The sequence below is a fragment of the Geospiza fortis genome, unplaced genomic scaffold (genome assembly GCF_000277835.1).
Source record: "Geospiza fortis unplaced genomic scaffold, GeoFor_1.0 scaffold237, whole genome shotgun sequence".
Taxonomy (NCBI): Eukaryota; Metazoa; Chordata; class Aves; order Passeriformes; family Thraupidae; genus Geospiza; species Geospiza fortis.
In genome coordinates, this window is record NW_005054319.1 from 7,456,515 (window position 1) to 7,472,425 (window position 15,911).

The window sequence follows — 15,911 nt, forward strand, 5'->3', positions numbered from 1 at the left end:
ATTCCTTGTTGCAACTTGTAACCGTTGCCTGTAGTCTTTTCATCATGTACTTCTGAGAAGGGTGGCTCCATCATCGTAAGTATAGTGTGTCCAAAAAGCTTTTCTCATATATTTATGTGTGTGTAAAAACTATTAAAAGAATTCAAGTCGCTTTGGGGAATGATGGGCAATATCTGTTGCATCATCCCAGCCTTCATCCATGCCTAAAGGCAGTGTACTTTTAAATTCATGAACACCCTGACCCGAGAGCATGCTGTGTTTCAACTGCAAATGAGAGAGAAGGTGAAAAATCACTCTGCCCAGGAAACAGTTCATGGTAAACAAGAAAAGGAGTACAGCTAGTGTGCAGAACAGGATGTTATCAAAGTGTTTGGTTAGTAATACATTAGTGAAATAAGAATTCTGAACGTTAATGCAAACAGTGCTCTGAAGCTGTGTCCTTCCCTCACTCATAGGGAGAGGAAAGGAGCTGCCTGCTGCTAGGAGAGGTTCCCAGGCAGGCTGTCCTCAGAGGATTGGGGAAGGAAGAGCTTCTTGCTGAGGCAGTGGGAGAATCTTGCGTCTGCACTGTAAGGTTTGAATTCCAGCATTTTGTGGAGTTGAGAAGGACTAGTAGTTCTTTCTGAGAGATGTAACCCAGAATTTCTGCCTAGAGAGGGATGCAGATTCTGTAGTAGCATCTGCAGTGTTGCTGGCTGCATCTTGGAAGAGGGGAGCTGCTCTTTGCTTCCTGCCCACAAATCACAGACAGTTTCTCTGGAAAACTCCCCTCCCTTCATTATTCCTTGTGCAGGCTGGGGTGAACCACAGAAACTCCTGGGTCTCCATGGGAAGGGAAAGTTTGAGGAGTGATTGAGGTCTGTGCACTTCTGGGATCCTGTTCAGGCATGACAGATTGGATAACCAGTTCTTGTTGTCTTTTCCTGGTATTAATTACTTGGAAATGGTCTGTCTCCTTCTTTTCCCCCAGTGTATTTAATTCCTGTCTCCATGTGTCATTGTTTAGCACTGTGTGCACAGAAGTTGTAGCAGCTTGTGAAGGGAGCAGTTGCCAGCAAGGCAGGAGGGGGAATCTAGAGATGGTTGTTAGGAAGGGTCTTCAAAAAAAGAAATGTCAGACCCATCAGACCTTTCTTTTGTCCATTTTTTTTTAAGAGAGAGAAAACAAAAATCTCTTTCATTTAATTTTGGCTTTATTTGGGTAAAACAAAAAATGTCTTCTCACCAGCCATACATGTTTATCTCTCCTGTCTGAAACACTTCTCTTTATGGCTGAAAACAGTAAAACAAAACCATTCATTTGATTGAAGATAAAGTGGGTTCTCCTGTGCTGGCAAGTCTTGCTTTTGCAAGATTGGTTTTAATTAGGTTACATTTTTTTGGTCTCTCTTACTTTATGTTACTTCCTGTAATAAGATGAAATTGTATTGTTATTCTTAAAATGACAGCAAGTACAATTTGGTTCTCTTTCCTTATATGGCAGATGATTGTTGCATTATTGAATGCTTTGATACCATCTGTGCAAGAAATGAAACTTAGAAAAAACCAGCCACATGACAAGAGGGTGCTGTGCAAAGACTGGTATATATCACAATGAAAATAACTTGATGTGGCATTATACAAACCCACAGAATATTTTCTTTTCCTTTCTTCTTCCTTTCATTCAAGCAAGGCTTGACAGAGAACCGTGAATGACATTTCTAGAAGTGGAACTGGATTCAGAGGATCTTGAGTCATACAGCAGAATCACCTCATTGGAGGCAATTGCCACTTTCTGTTCTTTATTGTGCTGGGAAGGCAGAGTTTAACAGAGAGGAAATGGGAAGGAATACTCACTAGAGTAGCTGCTTTTCCTATTTTAGGGTTTGACTTGGCTTTCCCATTCAGTCATTCTAATTAGATATGGATATAAGGCTGTCCCCTTATTTTTCAAAAAAGCACTTCAATGCTATTTGCCTTTGAGCTTGTTATAACTCTGTACTGCAGTGGAGAGGATTATTCTGGAACTCCTGGTCTCTATTCACTCAGTTATTATGCTGTCAGTTATCTTTGTTAAAGTTTTGCAGAGTAGTTATTATTTGCCCTGATGAGAGTGCCAGTGGAGCTGCTTTAAAAATGCTGTCAGAGTAGTCCTTTTCTTTGGTTAAATTATTCATATGGTTCATGATTCTGGTAAATGGCAGTAGGAGAGAGGGGATTAGACATGAAAAAAATAATGGAAGTATTAAAATTCCTAACTGCCCTTTCTTCTGGATATTTGCTGTGTTATGTGAGTGGCATCATTTGACATCATAGAATGTGTCCAAAGGAAAGGGAGAAATATGCATTAATGTACTGATGAGTGACAACATGCAGATGATGTACAGAGTGGTGCACCTTAACTGCAAATTCCTTATAGCATACATTAATTGGCAAGAATTTCTGGCCAAGAAGAAATAGATATGTCAAGCAGTTGCATTTTTCTGTGTATTAGTAGCAGTAGTTTTCACATAACCTGTTTGTTACGTGCCCACAGATTTCCCAGGGATTCCAGTTAAATACAGGTTCTGATTCTCTTGTATATATTTTTTTTCATGTGAGAGTTGACATTGCAATAGGTGGGTTAAATAAGGTATGAAGGTAATAGGTAGCCTACAGAAAGTATTAAGTGACTGAACATAAAATAGCTAACTGGATTTTTATGCAACTAATGGGTTTATTCAGCCCTACCAGAGGGAGCAATACATTGAAGAAAATAGTAGTCCTTAGTCATTATCAATGGATAAAACTTATAGCTGTATGAACAAAGGACGTGAGGCCTAAGGTACAACATAGGTGTTACTAAATCTAGGAGGTAGTTCTTGGTGAACTTCATTTTGTTCTATAAGCATCCTTTTGAAATCTGGTTCTTCCTTCTTTGGAAGGATGGTTGGAACAAGACCTTACTCCAGTCAGTGGAAATATTTTCATCACTGCACATGAGGCAGTGTAATTTGAAATGCACTTCTCTAAAAGCCAATGTGAAGGAAGTTTTCCATCCTTGCACACAGAATGAAACTTCTTTGTGTATTTATTCACTGCAGCCATCATCCTGGAAGGTTGCAAAATGCAGCTTTTGGCTTCATTTCAAGTTGTGATTCATTTTAACACCCGTTATGCCAGTTAAGTATCTGCAGAGATAGAATATGTGCTGTGGAGTCCAGCTGCATCTGATGCTATGGTCTCTAACAGCACCAGAACTGCAGGTTGATCCACTGGCAGCTCTTAAATATTGTTCATGTACTTTCTTATGTTCAACAGATTTATCTCAGCCTAAAGCCTCCCCAGAGCAAGGATGCTGATTCTCCTGGCCTTCATTATTGTGTTTCACATAACCTCAGCAGCACTGCTGTTCATCTCAACTATTGACAATGTAAGTGTCATTTCTTCTCCTGGCTCTCAAACACACTGGGATTTCTTTGCTTCATAAAAATTGATGTTTTCTTCTCTAGTCTTCAACTTGCTTACTGAGAGGACCTAAGTTTGTTAGGCACACTGGTGTCCTAAGACCTTTCTTGAACAAAATGCCTTGGGTGTGCATGTTGATAGTGGATAAGGCTGTCCATGGCATCATGTTGTAAGCTTATGGCAGTAAATCCCCTCCCCTGGGAGAGACTTGGCCATGGAGGATATTTACAGGGTGGAGCCCTGGGATTTGATTCAGCTGGACATGAAGCAGAGAGGGGGGGAAGATCCACTGTCCTTCTGTCTCAAGTACCTAAAGTCAAACAGCTGGTGATTAATGTGTGAGGATAATTTCAGTCAAGATGTGCTTTGCCTCACAAATGTTTGTCCAAGATGCCCAGTTAAATCATGAGAGACACCATGAATTTATCTGTCCATTAAGTTGAAGCAGCATCAGCACAAAGCTTTAGAATATTTTATGTTGCATTGTTTTCAAATTTCCATTTTATTTTTGTGATCAAAAAGAATTTACCCTCCAATATTTATATCTAGCTTTTAATGGAATTCTCCATTTTCCAAAACAGCCCACTATCCTGATCAGAAGTTTGTGCACTGGAATCTGTCTTTGAGGTCTGATGTGTGTACAGGCTTTTGATATTAAAAAATCTGCTGCTGGAAATACTGTTTAGTGAAGACCATGCTCCAAATGAAATCTTGTGTTACCTAAAACTTTTTATTGCAGAAGTCTGCAAACTCAGGTGTTACATTTTAGTCAGCTGGTTGATTGTTCCATGGAAGTAGGTCATTATTTGAGCACTGGAGCAGGCTGTCTTACCCTGCTCCTTTGAATATTTAGAAAGCAAAGACAGTGGGCAAAGCAACCTGATCTTATTTCCAATCTGCTACACACAACAGAAATTACTGCAGAAATAAAAGCCTATGCCTTCTGTGTCATTAGCTACCTTTGAACATTTAAAAACTTAAGCTGTACAACCATCTTTTGTTAGATTTTATACTATGTATCTCTATATTATATAGAGCTCAGAGCTGAAAAATAACATATTGAACTGGGACTGTAAAATCCAAATGAATGGCATTCTGAGAAAGTAATTCTTTTGCTTAAAACACAGTGTTCTGTTTATCTATATGCCTACTACCATAATATATTATAGTTGTAACTTCAGTATTGTTTGCAAAACTGCACAGTAAGCTCTGAGGCTTCTGGAATGTCTATTTAAGCAGCAGATCCTACCAGGAATCGTATTTAAAAGTCTCATTTTGTGCAGCTCTAGTCAAAACAAAGGCCTGGGTAGCTATTGGAATGGGAATGGGTTTCCTGAGGAAATGCCACTTGTGGAGTGCTTGTCATTTTCCAGGCTACTGTAAAAATCTGCTCAGATGCTGCAGAACCATTTTGCCTTGAATGTTAAAACCTCAAAATAGAAATACCACAGGAGGATGTTAATTTGTCAGCCATTACCAGACAGATGCCATAGTGTACCTCAGCACAGCTGCACTGCATTGACATTAATCATTTCAGTGGCAGGAACCAGAACATCTATAAAGGCCTTCTGTTTCACAGGTGATGCTATTTCCTGCAAATTAGCAAATGCTGTTCCTTCAGAGAGGTGTGCATCCTAAACAGGATCTGGGTGAACAAAGCACATCTTGTCTAGATGTCTCAAGGAGTGAGTAATCCCTGACTATACAAAATTTCTGCCCAAACAGTGGAAATCCCTTGTGCTTTGGGATGTTTAAGATGGCCTTACCTACTTCACAGAGATCTAAAATGAGAATAATGTGTGCATAATTATATACTCTTTATTCTGAAATGCCATGAGATGTCACATTTCATTTGAGTGATTAAGTATCAAAAATGAACAGAAAATTGTTACGGCTGGCTGATGTGTCCAGTCAGTAGACACTTGGACAACAAAGGAGTTTTGTGGTTTTTTTTGGTTTTTGTTTTTTCTTCCAGTAAGAGCCCTTTACTTTTATTTTGCAGGCCTGGTGGGTGGGAGATAACTTTTCTGCAGATGTCTGGAGAGTGTGTATCACGAATACGAGCACCTGTATGGCTATCACTGATGAGTTCAATGGTGAGTGTCCCTCCGTGCCTTTGTCTGTGTTCCTTCAGCAGATCTGGTGAAATTGCTGTGAAATTTACAGGGGCCCAGCCTGGCTACAGTGGCTGCAGATTTACACAGAGCAGCTGCACCTGGTTAAAAAGGTATTGGTTACTTTAGCTCCCAGTTACTGGGAAGTAATGGACAGGATGAAAAACCTGAATGAGAGGAATCTCTAGTGCCAATCTGACATCTATCATGTCTGGTTACACCTTCCTGAACAGAGCTGTCTCCAGCTCTGGTGGGAGGCTGGGATCTGCATTTGGAAGCTGTTTGGGACAGCTGGCAGTTTCACTGCGTCTAGGACATTGATGGCAGCAAAGGGTGGGGTGTGGCAGAAGTCTCTTCAGTGTTTTCACTCAGTTTGATGAGAAGCTTTTTAATACCAAGCTGGCTGTATTAATACCAAGGAAGCAGAGGAGAATCAGCCTCTACAATGAGCACACAACTGCTTTGCTGCATCTGCTGAACTCCTGCTTACAGAACATGGCCTTTACTCCTTGCAGGAGAAGGCAAAGAGAGAAATGATTTTTAATCAAGGCTGCTTTGTTTTTGCAGAGTATCAATCAATTCAGGCTGTTCAGGCCACCATGATCCTGTCTACGATTTTCTGCTGTGTGGCATTTCTGGTTTTCATTCTTCAACTCTTCCGTCTAAAGCAAGGAGAAAGATTTGTGTTAACCTCTGTTATCCAGCTCCTGTCATGTGAGTGATTTTTCAATGCTTTTGACTTTAAAGATATTTTCATGAATGTAGGAAAGTGGGAAAAGGTTTCAAAAAGACCAAGCTGCATGAGAACTCTGTAGTGCTCTTGAGGCCATAGCTTATCCTTCATAATTGTTTAAAGAGTGAGCTGTACCATTCTGTAATATATAGACAGTTAAAACATGGATGCCATCATTGCTCAGGATAAAGTAATTTAAACTTTGAAGGGAAAGAATTTGAGATGCTGAACTTCTTGAACACACTAAATAACTCTCTAATTGTTACAGAAAAGCACTCACTTCTCTTTTTTGTCAGTCTTAAAAACTACCCAGATGTTCAGAATAATTTTCTGTTCGCTGCAAATGACATAGATACACAACAGCACTTCAAATTTAAATCCTGCCAAATAAACTGAAAATATGTCTTGGAATGCTTCCAGGTTAGTTTGAGGATGGAAAACGAGCATCTGCAAAGAAAGGACATTGGTGGAAGCAGCTGACAGAAGAGACAGTGAATAGATGTGTGTACTGATAATGTTTTAAGATGCTGACCTTTATTATTTTCTTCCTCCTGCAGGTCTGTGTGTTATGATTGCAGCTTCCATTTACACAGACAGGCATGAAGAACTGCACCAGAGCCATGGATATGTAATGGAAGTTTCCAAAGGCCAATATGGCTATTCCTTTGTCTTAGCCTGGATTGCCTTTGCCTTTACCCTGATCAGTGGAGTGATGTACTTAGTATTAAGGAAGCGTAAATAAATGTCAGCACCTAGTTATTTCTGTCACTGCAGTACAAAACCAAACTCCAGTAACCATTTTGTATATAATCATTTACATGGTTTTGTAGTAAAGGTATTGTTTCTCTAAAAATGTACTGTGTTCTTGATATGAAACAGAATTAAAAAAAAAAAAAAGGCAGGTGAAATGAAATGCCTGGCACCTCCAGGTCAGGGGTCAGAGCAAGACAAAGCCAAGTTGTTTCTTTTACATATTTCATCATCATAAATTGTTTTCCTTTATTAGACATTAAGAGTTTGTTCCTGGCCTTTAGTAGATTACAAATAAAGCCCGTACAAATTAATTTGTAAGCAATATACTAACTATATTCCTGGACCAGATATCCCTTTGAAATATGTTAAATAGAAGGGTGTGTAACAAAACAAGGCCCACATGACAATGAAAAAAAAGCAAACACTTCTAAAGCCCAGAGCTGCACTCAGAGCGTCTGCCCTGGCTCAGCACCAGTGTTCTGCTCTTTATAATGTGCAGTAAGTGTCATCAAGTTTTTATTAAAACCACTTGCTTTGCAAAAGTAAACAAGCCCTTTTTGTACTCCAGCAAGTGTTTCTCTTGACTGTGTTTCGCATTTAATTTAAGCACACAGAGCCGTTGGTGGGAGCACTTATCAGCCAATTCCCTGTTCAGCCTGGGCCCAGCACAGCTGGGGCAGTGAGAAGCTCCCCACCCCAGCCCTGGATCCCTGAGCCTTGGGCAGCCTTCCTGGGAGGGAGAAAAGAGAAACAGAAAAGCATTTCTGGGCCTACATCTGCAGATTTCTAAGCAGCCTAGTGATCAAGCAATGCCAAATTTAGATTTTTACAGCCTAAATCAACATGTTTATTACACTGGCCTTTTATCACGTAGTGATTTCATGGTTAAGGTGTCCTGTACAAAAGCATTCCCTGAGTCTGCCTATTGGGAAATTGGCCTTTAAAAATTGATTTTAAATTCCTTTGTGGATTTTACTGGAACTAAACTCTGCTACTAACTAAATCAGAGTGCAATTGCTATGCTTATGAATTCCAGGATAGGTTTCAAGATAAAATGACGTGGTGGTTTTTATTTTTCAGTAATTTTGTGAGCTAAATCTTTGCTCTAATACCAGGCTCAACTGCTCAGCAGTGTAATACTGGATTTGGCTGATGGTGATTCTGGAGATCAGTGTGGAGAATGAATGAAGCAGCCTGTCCTGGTTAGTCACAGCTTTGATGCTTAAGTACAGATTTGACTTTTGAAAAGCTGTAACCATTTATTTATTTATTTCATATTCTCTACAGCTGGCCCAATACAGAGGCAGTAAAAAAGTAAATAGGTTTTGAATGAGGTATTACACTTAAAGGAGAACAAGTTCAGTATCATAAGGCAGTCTAGCTCTACTGAAATTAATAATTACTACATTAGATATCAGATAATGAAATTTTATATGTTTTCTTCAGATTTATCCTTGATTTATCACAGAGTAAAAGTTCAGGTGCATAGCTTTTTAGGAACTGTCTCCAGCATGAGTGACAGGGCATGTAGTTCCATCTTCATTCCTTCAGCATCCTATAATGCTTTGGCATGTGCTGCTTGTCTTTCGGGAGCAAAGAAATCCCAATAAGACTATTAAAAAATTAGGATGAGCAAGCAGGACATCACAGTAAAAGTAATAATAATAGTTAAAAACCCACATAATTTTGAAGAAAAGGGATTCTTCCCAATCTAGCATCATGCTAGTATTTCGTCAGGTTTTTTTCCTGTTAGTGGGAGTGCTCTGAATTTCAAGAATTATTACCCTACTTTTTAAAAAAGTGTTTCTATAATTTGCTGAATACATTTCAGGTTTAAAACCTGAGTTTTTGCTAGCAAACAGAATTTGTCTTAAACAAATAGATGCAGGTTTAAGGATGAAAGTAGATAGACTGTTAGCTAGGCATTTTGCTACTTTTATTAAAACATGAAACAATAAGGGAAATTTTTAAGCAAATACAGATTAAAGCTCTAATATCTAGATGACAGTCCTGAAGAATTCTAAGTTAAGCTTTTTATGCCACTGACTTGCAGAGATGCTTCAGTTTCTTGCCTTGATAATGCTCAGGTCATTTGTAGAGCAAATATTTAAAATAAAGATATAGATATATACGAACACAGTTTAATTCCACAGTAAAGGCTCTTTCACTTTAATAAAGTGAAAAGCACACACACAACAAGTACTCTGATGCACAACACCTCCATTTGTGTACAAACACCAGCATGTGCATGATGCCACACAGAAGAGATGGGAATGTTCTGCACAAGTGAACAAATCAGTCTGAACTAGAGTTTGAGCAGAACAAACATATTTAAGGGGTTTTTTTTCTACCTTATATGCCTTTAAAATATACCATTTTCTATACTCCATATATTCTGAAAATGTACATGAAAATAAAGTTAAAACAAATTCTTGTACTGTATTAGCAAACTCAATACATTTATCAATCTGACCTTGTCTTTAAGTTTGGGATATATTTACACATTGTTGGATGAGAAATAGTTGAGTTTTTGTGTGAACAGGTAAAATTAAATTCTTCCTGTCTGTAAGTAGAACCAGAACCTGATTATTTTGTCCTTTGTTGAAGACCTTTCAGGGTAAGCAGAGAAAATATTAGTGTATTGAACTTTTAAATGTATGGTGTCAAGAGAATATCTTGAGTAATGCAAGATCCACTGATGCTTTGAGGAATTATTACCTATAAGGTTTTTTTATTTTCCATCATTTGCAGAAACACTCATATATTTTAAGATGGGGTTGAGTGCCTTGACTGTATGAGCAAATAATGTAAGAAACCACACAGTGACTTCTGTATCTGCTCTGGTCCAAGCTTTGGATTTGCAAATCACACAGCACACTTGGGTTTGTACAGATCCATTCAAAACACTCCCCCAGCTCCACAGGAATAATTTCCCAAACCCCATAAAAATTCTCCTTTGTAATCATAATGAATAAAAGGAAAAAGTCCCAATTGTTAAAATATTCACTATCAGCTGTGAACCTACCTTTATGTTTTTCACCCAGCAAGTAATCATCTGCAGCACAGGAAACAATCTTGGAAAAACAATCTATAATATTTACATCAAGATAATTTAAAAAAAAGTTTATTTTTATTTCTGTATTCTATTCAGAACAAGAGATGGGCATTACTTTGCTATACTGTATCTTTGAAAAGTATTGTAGGTGATAGGATCTGTGCTGCTTAGACATTAACTGGTTTTTTACCCTACATCAATTAATTTTATGTGGTTCTTAATGTGTTCAAAATAATGGAGGGACTGCTTGACTTGTTCTGTTCTTATCTTCAGCATTGTGGAAGTTGTGCCATGTAGCTAAACAGACCAAAGAAAAGAATTCTTCCTGTAATTCCTAAAGACAGGAATGAGCCACTACCTTTCCAAACACTAAAGACAGCTAAGAATCCTAAAACCACTGAAATAAAATAATGACGTTGAAAATTCTATTATATTTTTCATTTCTTTTATAGGTGCAATAGTCCCCTCTGGAGTAATAAGATGAAAGAAAATGAAATGTGGAAGTAAAGTAGTTTTAAAAAGAAGACTTCCATTATCAAGGCTGTAGAATCAAGCTCACAAAATTAATGGAGTAACATAACAGACTGTAACAAGTAAGAAACATGAAGTTAATACTGTCTGTTAATAGTGCTTTGGCATGAAACCACTGCAAGTAAGTGTAGTACTTACCAGCAGTAGCAGACACTTGTAAGGTACTCTGAGTGTCCTAAAAGATTTTTTAAGCAGTTATAGATTGCATTATCACCAAATGGTCTAGAACATCCAAATGGATCTTCTCATTGAATGAGAAGATCCACCAAGTAACTCTTTTGGGGGTGATAACCTGTGATGAAGAGCTAGGCACTGGAAGTGGCAAGGCCTTTATTTGCCTGTTTTCTTTTGCACTGAAGCAGAATTACTACAGAGGTTTAATGGAACAGACACAGGTGATAACTGCAAAGGGAAGCACATTTGGATCAGTTTCTGAAAGGGTCCATGACCCTTGGATTTTGTCATGAGCCTCTTTTAATTTTGAGATTCTGAGAAGGGTCTTTGAACCCTTCAGGAAGCACTGCACAAAGAAGGATCCTTGGCAAGATGTGGATGCCTGGAGGCAGACTGGCTATTGCCTGAAAGTCTAGGCACTGGGACAAAGCCAGTTAGTGCACCAACAAAAATAAACCACTCACACTACTTTATAGTCATATTAATTTAATTTCATTTAAATCTAGAAATCTTAATTTAAATCTGTAAGCTGAATTGCTGCTGTCTGTACAGTTTCCAGACTAAGAGCACTGGCCCTGACTTCCTGACGTTCATGAATTCATATTCAGCATCTTGTTGGCCTTTGGTTTCTGTCTGTCCAGTCGGGTTCGCCTAAGGTAGAAAACCCTCCTGACACACTGGCAGTAGTAACTTAGCATCACCTTGTGCTATCAAAAGGAGGGCTGAGGAAATTCCCATTGCATTCGGAGGGTATTTGTTTATTTTGGATCACTACTGCACTAATTGAATTTCTAAGGAAAATGTTCTTTTTAATCCTTCCAAAAAATTTAGCCAAAATGTCAAAAAGCTGTGCATGTACTTAGTTACTTCGTTTTAAGACAGGTTTACATTGCATGGATGAGTAAAATTGCAGGTGCCTTAATGAAATGAAACTGCTGTAATAAATGTCAGCTAGTATGAAACAATGCTAGTTATACCCAAACTATATAATATGGTGCAGGTTTAGGTCTGTTTTACTGCTGCTGCTTGAGAAGAAAGCTTTTGTTCCATTTCTCTTCAAAAACCTGCAAAAGTGAAACTTTCTAACAAAGCTTGTGCTGCTGTCATAAATGCTAAAGTTCAGAAAACTTCATTTAAACCAAGCAGGTAAATATTCTTACAAAGGAAGGAGTAGGAATATAATGTGTGCACTGATTCACTGACTCAGTGAATTTTCTCACTTAAAACTTAAAAACTCACTTAATTTTCTTCATATATTATCAGCAAGAAGTAAAAAATGTGCCATATTGAGAAGTTTTTTTAGTATTACTTTAGACTTTTTTTTTTCTTTTTAGCACAAAAATCTTAGGTTTAAAGTATCAGTATTGAAGACTTATATATGCTTTGGAAATAAAAAGCCTAAAAGCTCTTAGGGTAAAAGTTTAAATCCTTTTGTCAAATAATGTTTTTACACATTTTTAGGCCTGAAAGATTTGGAGGAAGGGGGGAAAAGGAAGGAAAAGACAAAGTAGAGGAAAATGAAGATAAAAGGGGAAGGACGGCTGGAAAAGGTTTTGGGACTAGGGGTTTCTGTGTGTATATTTCTGACGATGGTGTCTCCTGGCGTTCCTCACTTGCTTCAAAAGATGTTTTACTGTTCCAATCCCGTTCCAATGGAGCCTCCTGGTGGCCAGAGAGGAGCCTTGGTCAAAGCCCAGCTTGTCACTGTTCCTTTCCCTTGGCAAGGTCTTTAAAAAGCTGAACTTTCCATCCAGTCCTGACCATCCTGCAGCGTGCACAGTTTAAAAAGCGGCTCAGCTTTGGCCGTGGAAGGTGCAATTATATGAACAGTGTAAAATTTCGTGGACTTTTCCTCAGTGGCCATTAAACACCGTTATTTAAATGGGTGTTTTAAAGATTTTTTTAAAAAGCAAACAGATTTTATAAGCATGTATCAGTAGAAGCTGGGTTGAGTCTTGTCTTTGCTTGGTCATTTCCTCCTCCCTGTCCTCTGGAGGGAGGTAAAAGCACTTGTGTCTCCTCAGGGTCCTAAGCTGAGGTCAGACTTTGCTTCTGTCTCCCTTAGCAATTGAGTTCAGAGCAGTAGTGTAGTTTTGCAGGGAATGCCCTGATTATTTCAATTTTGTTCATGTAGGGTCAGTTCTTAAAGCACTGATTGCATGTATATATTAGATGTCTTTGAAAGGAGAGGAAACCAGAAGCTCTGCTCCACATGAATTCTGATGCCTGCTGAGACCATTGTGCTCTGAATCTGCCCCCAGAAGCTCTGGAGAGGTGATAGGAGTGCTTTGGGCTCTTACTGGAGGTGCTTCATTACCTGCTAGCATGATCAGATCCCTGGATCTGTGCAGCATTTGCTGGGGCAGCTGTAGAAGAACCAGAAAAAAAGGAATTTTGGCTCAGCACTCTGCTCACTCCCCAGCGGCAGAAATTGGCTGGAAGGATGGGGTGTGACAGTGGGCTGAGCAGACTGAGCACTTCCAGGCTCTCTTCTTTTCTCCCAGAGCACCGAGGTGTTGTTTGTCCTACAGGCTGTTCTCACTTCAGCAGAAGTGAAGCTGCCAAAGGTCTGTTGGGATAATGTAGGGGGATAGAATATAAGAAAATAGTGTAGAAAGTAATCTCACCCCTAAGGAGCTGCTGCTGGGCCAATTATCAAAGATTAGGAACAGGCCTGACTTTAACAGGCCACAGCTGTAAGCAATGAGAAGAAGAGTGCTATAGAAGAGTGGGGTGGCTGCTTGAGAAGGGAACTGAAGTCAGTTGGCTGCTTTGTGAAGAAGAAAGAGTCAGTGCTCTGAGGAGCTGCCTGTGAGAGACACCAAGAAGGTATGGAACTTTTGTGATAAGGAGACAACAGTATGGAACCCCTGCAATAGGATGACAACAGGATAATGTTGTACTTTGGGTAGCTCACTTATGCTTTTTGGTTTGTAATATTTTAGCATAACGCTCCATCTTCTGGGCAAGAGGTGACATTTAACAGGCTTAGAATGTCTCATTAAATTGTGAGTCCTATTCAACATTTTATTAGAGAAATTTCTTTACCCCTCATCCACTGTGTCTTGCCTCCTTTCCTGCTATGCTTCACCTTTGTGTCAAACAATTAGCAGTGTAACTGTAATAACAAGCAGGTCATCAAGAATATAAGCAGCATCTACTCCAAGTTGTTCTGTACACACACTTCTGTTCTCAAGTTGAGTTTAACTCAAAAATTTGCTGAAGCCATGGTTCATCAGGCTGATAACTGGAGCGAAGTTCTGACCTGTTGTGAAAAATCTGCAGGATAATTGGGATTCCATTGGTAGGTCCATCAGGTGGTGCAATTGCTGCATGGTCTGGATACAAGATTTTTCTTCAAAGGCTGGAAGCAGGGTGTGAAAGGAGTCATCTCTTATTTTACTGAAAAGCAGCTCAAAAGGAATGCAAATAAAATGAATGTGTTTTTCACATAGGAAGCACTAGTTTTGAAACTGTTTACAGCAAAAGATGATTCCTAACAGCCATGAATGAACTAGCAGGTGCATTATGCTAGAGTTTGTAATTGTCCAGAAGATTTTAAAACCCCACAAAGCTATGTAAAATGCTAGAGAAAAACTTGTTTTCCAAAACAAAAGGCAATAAACAACCAGGGGAAAATCCTTTCATGCAGAAAATCTGAGAACCTATCTTCCCCTCAACTCTGCAGCTCTCTGAGAGAGTATGATATGCTCCTCTGTTTTTAGCTGTCATGCTTAAATGACTAATAAATTTTGAATCCACCCAAAATGTAAAAATATACTTTCCACATAAAGAGCTGGCAGATAGAAGATGATATATGAAGATTTATTTGACAATATAGTCTTGCTTTTAGTCAGGAGACATTTGAAATATCAGTAAAAAGAAAGTATGCAGCTGTTCCCTTAACCGTGACAAATTGCACAAGCTACAAAAGTCCTGTTCAGTGTAGTATAAGTTTTTGATAAGAAAGTGTTTTTTTTTTCTTCCTTCTTACCTTTTGAAGCAAGGAAAAATGGAGAAAGAAAATAAATTTTAAACATGGAGTAGAAAAGTAGGACTTGAATTGCACAGTAGTGCAGTCCAGATCTTCACATGAGGTTTTTGCCTGTCAAATGCCTCAGTTAGAATTAGTTCTGTTGGTTTTTAACAGGCACTAAGTGTCATAAAGTAGGCTGAGAGGTGAGAAATAAAATGGAAATAAGTTGAGAGGTGGTGGCAGAGCACCGATAAATCATTTAGCTGCTATCTACCAACTCTTAACTTTTTGGTCTAAATTCGTATTATGAGTCTGGAGCACAAAGAGATCTAATGGAAAACTAATTAGAATTATATTGATTAGCCAGATTAAAAGTGAAAATAATTATTTTTAATAATTGAATGGCCTACATAAATTTGTAGGGTGTGGATTTTTTTTCAAAACTTTGGAAAGCTTATATCATCACAATGTTAGTGGTCATGTTAAGTAACCTTCCTTGAAATGGTGCTAAGTACCATAATTTTGCTTAATTGTTTTATTTTTGTACCTTCCATAATTTGCTTGCTTGAACAACACTTTGAGGCCAAATGACTGAGGATTTCCTGGACAGTCCCATTTATTGTCTTTCAGAAAGACACAACACTAAGCTTCCTTCTGCTTTCCTTCTGGACATGATCTGGAACTTCACCATTTTTTTTCAAGAATAATTTGGAAATGAATAGAAATAGTTTGTGGAGCTCTCCGGCATGTTCTTTGGACATTCTGTGGTGCATATTGTCTGCTCTAGCACATTAAAGTCCTTAATTACTTGATATTTGTTATCCTTTCTGCCTTGAATATTAGGTGTACCATAATCCTGTTAAAATATGAACTTCTTAGATGAAATATACTTCCAGAAGTATCAGTTATCATTTACAAATTTGGATGTAGTCTGTAACTGCTGTATTAATATGCTGCTTTTTCCTCATGCTAGCTGCAGACAGCAGTCAGACCTAACTAAATAAACATCAGTAGTTATTCCACTAAATTGAAACTGTCAATTTGAATGCAAAGTGACTCTTGGGTCTCACTGCTGTTTAAAAAACCCCCCACCAAAACCAGACCAGTTCATTCAGTAAGCACAGTATTTGACAATTGCCTTTATCTTCA

At 38.5% G+C, this 15,911-nt stretch overlaps 1 protein-coding gene across 1 annotated transcript; it reads left to right on the forward strand.

Annotated features, from left to right (window-relative positions):
* The first annotated feature begins 3,273 nt into the window (after positions 1-3,273).
* EMP2 (epithelial membrane protein 2) lies at positions 3,274-9,607 on the forward strand. Its single transcript, XM_005420432.2, has 4 exons — positions 3,274-3,391; positions 5,429-5,522; positions 6,108-6,254; positions 6,831-9,607. Exons 1-4 carry the CDS (start codon positions 3,314-3,316, stop codon positions 7,013-7,015), a joined length of 504 nt encoding a protein of 167 aa, XP_005420489.1. The 5' UTR covers positions 3,274-3,313; the 3' UTR covers positions 7,016-9,607.
* Positions 9,608-15,911: the final 6,304 nt, after the last annotated feature.

Coding starts and splice junctions, on each gene's coding strand:
- EMP2 (XM_005420432.2), top strand. CDS start 3,314: ATGCTGATTCTCCTGGCCTTCATTATTGTGTTTCACATAACCTCAGCA. Junction 5,523..6,107: donor TATCACTGATGAGTTCAATG/GTGAGTGTCCCT, acceptor TTGTTTTTGCAG/AGTATCAATCAATTCAGGCT. Junction 6,255..6,830: donor TGTTATCCAGCTCCTGTCAT/GTGAGTGATTTT, acceptor TTCCTCCTGCAG/GTCTGTGTGTTATGATTGCA.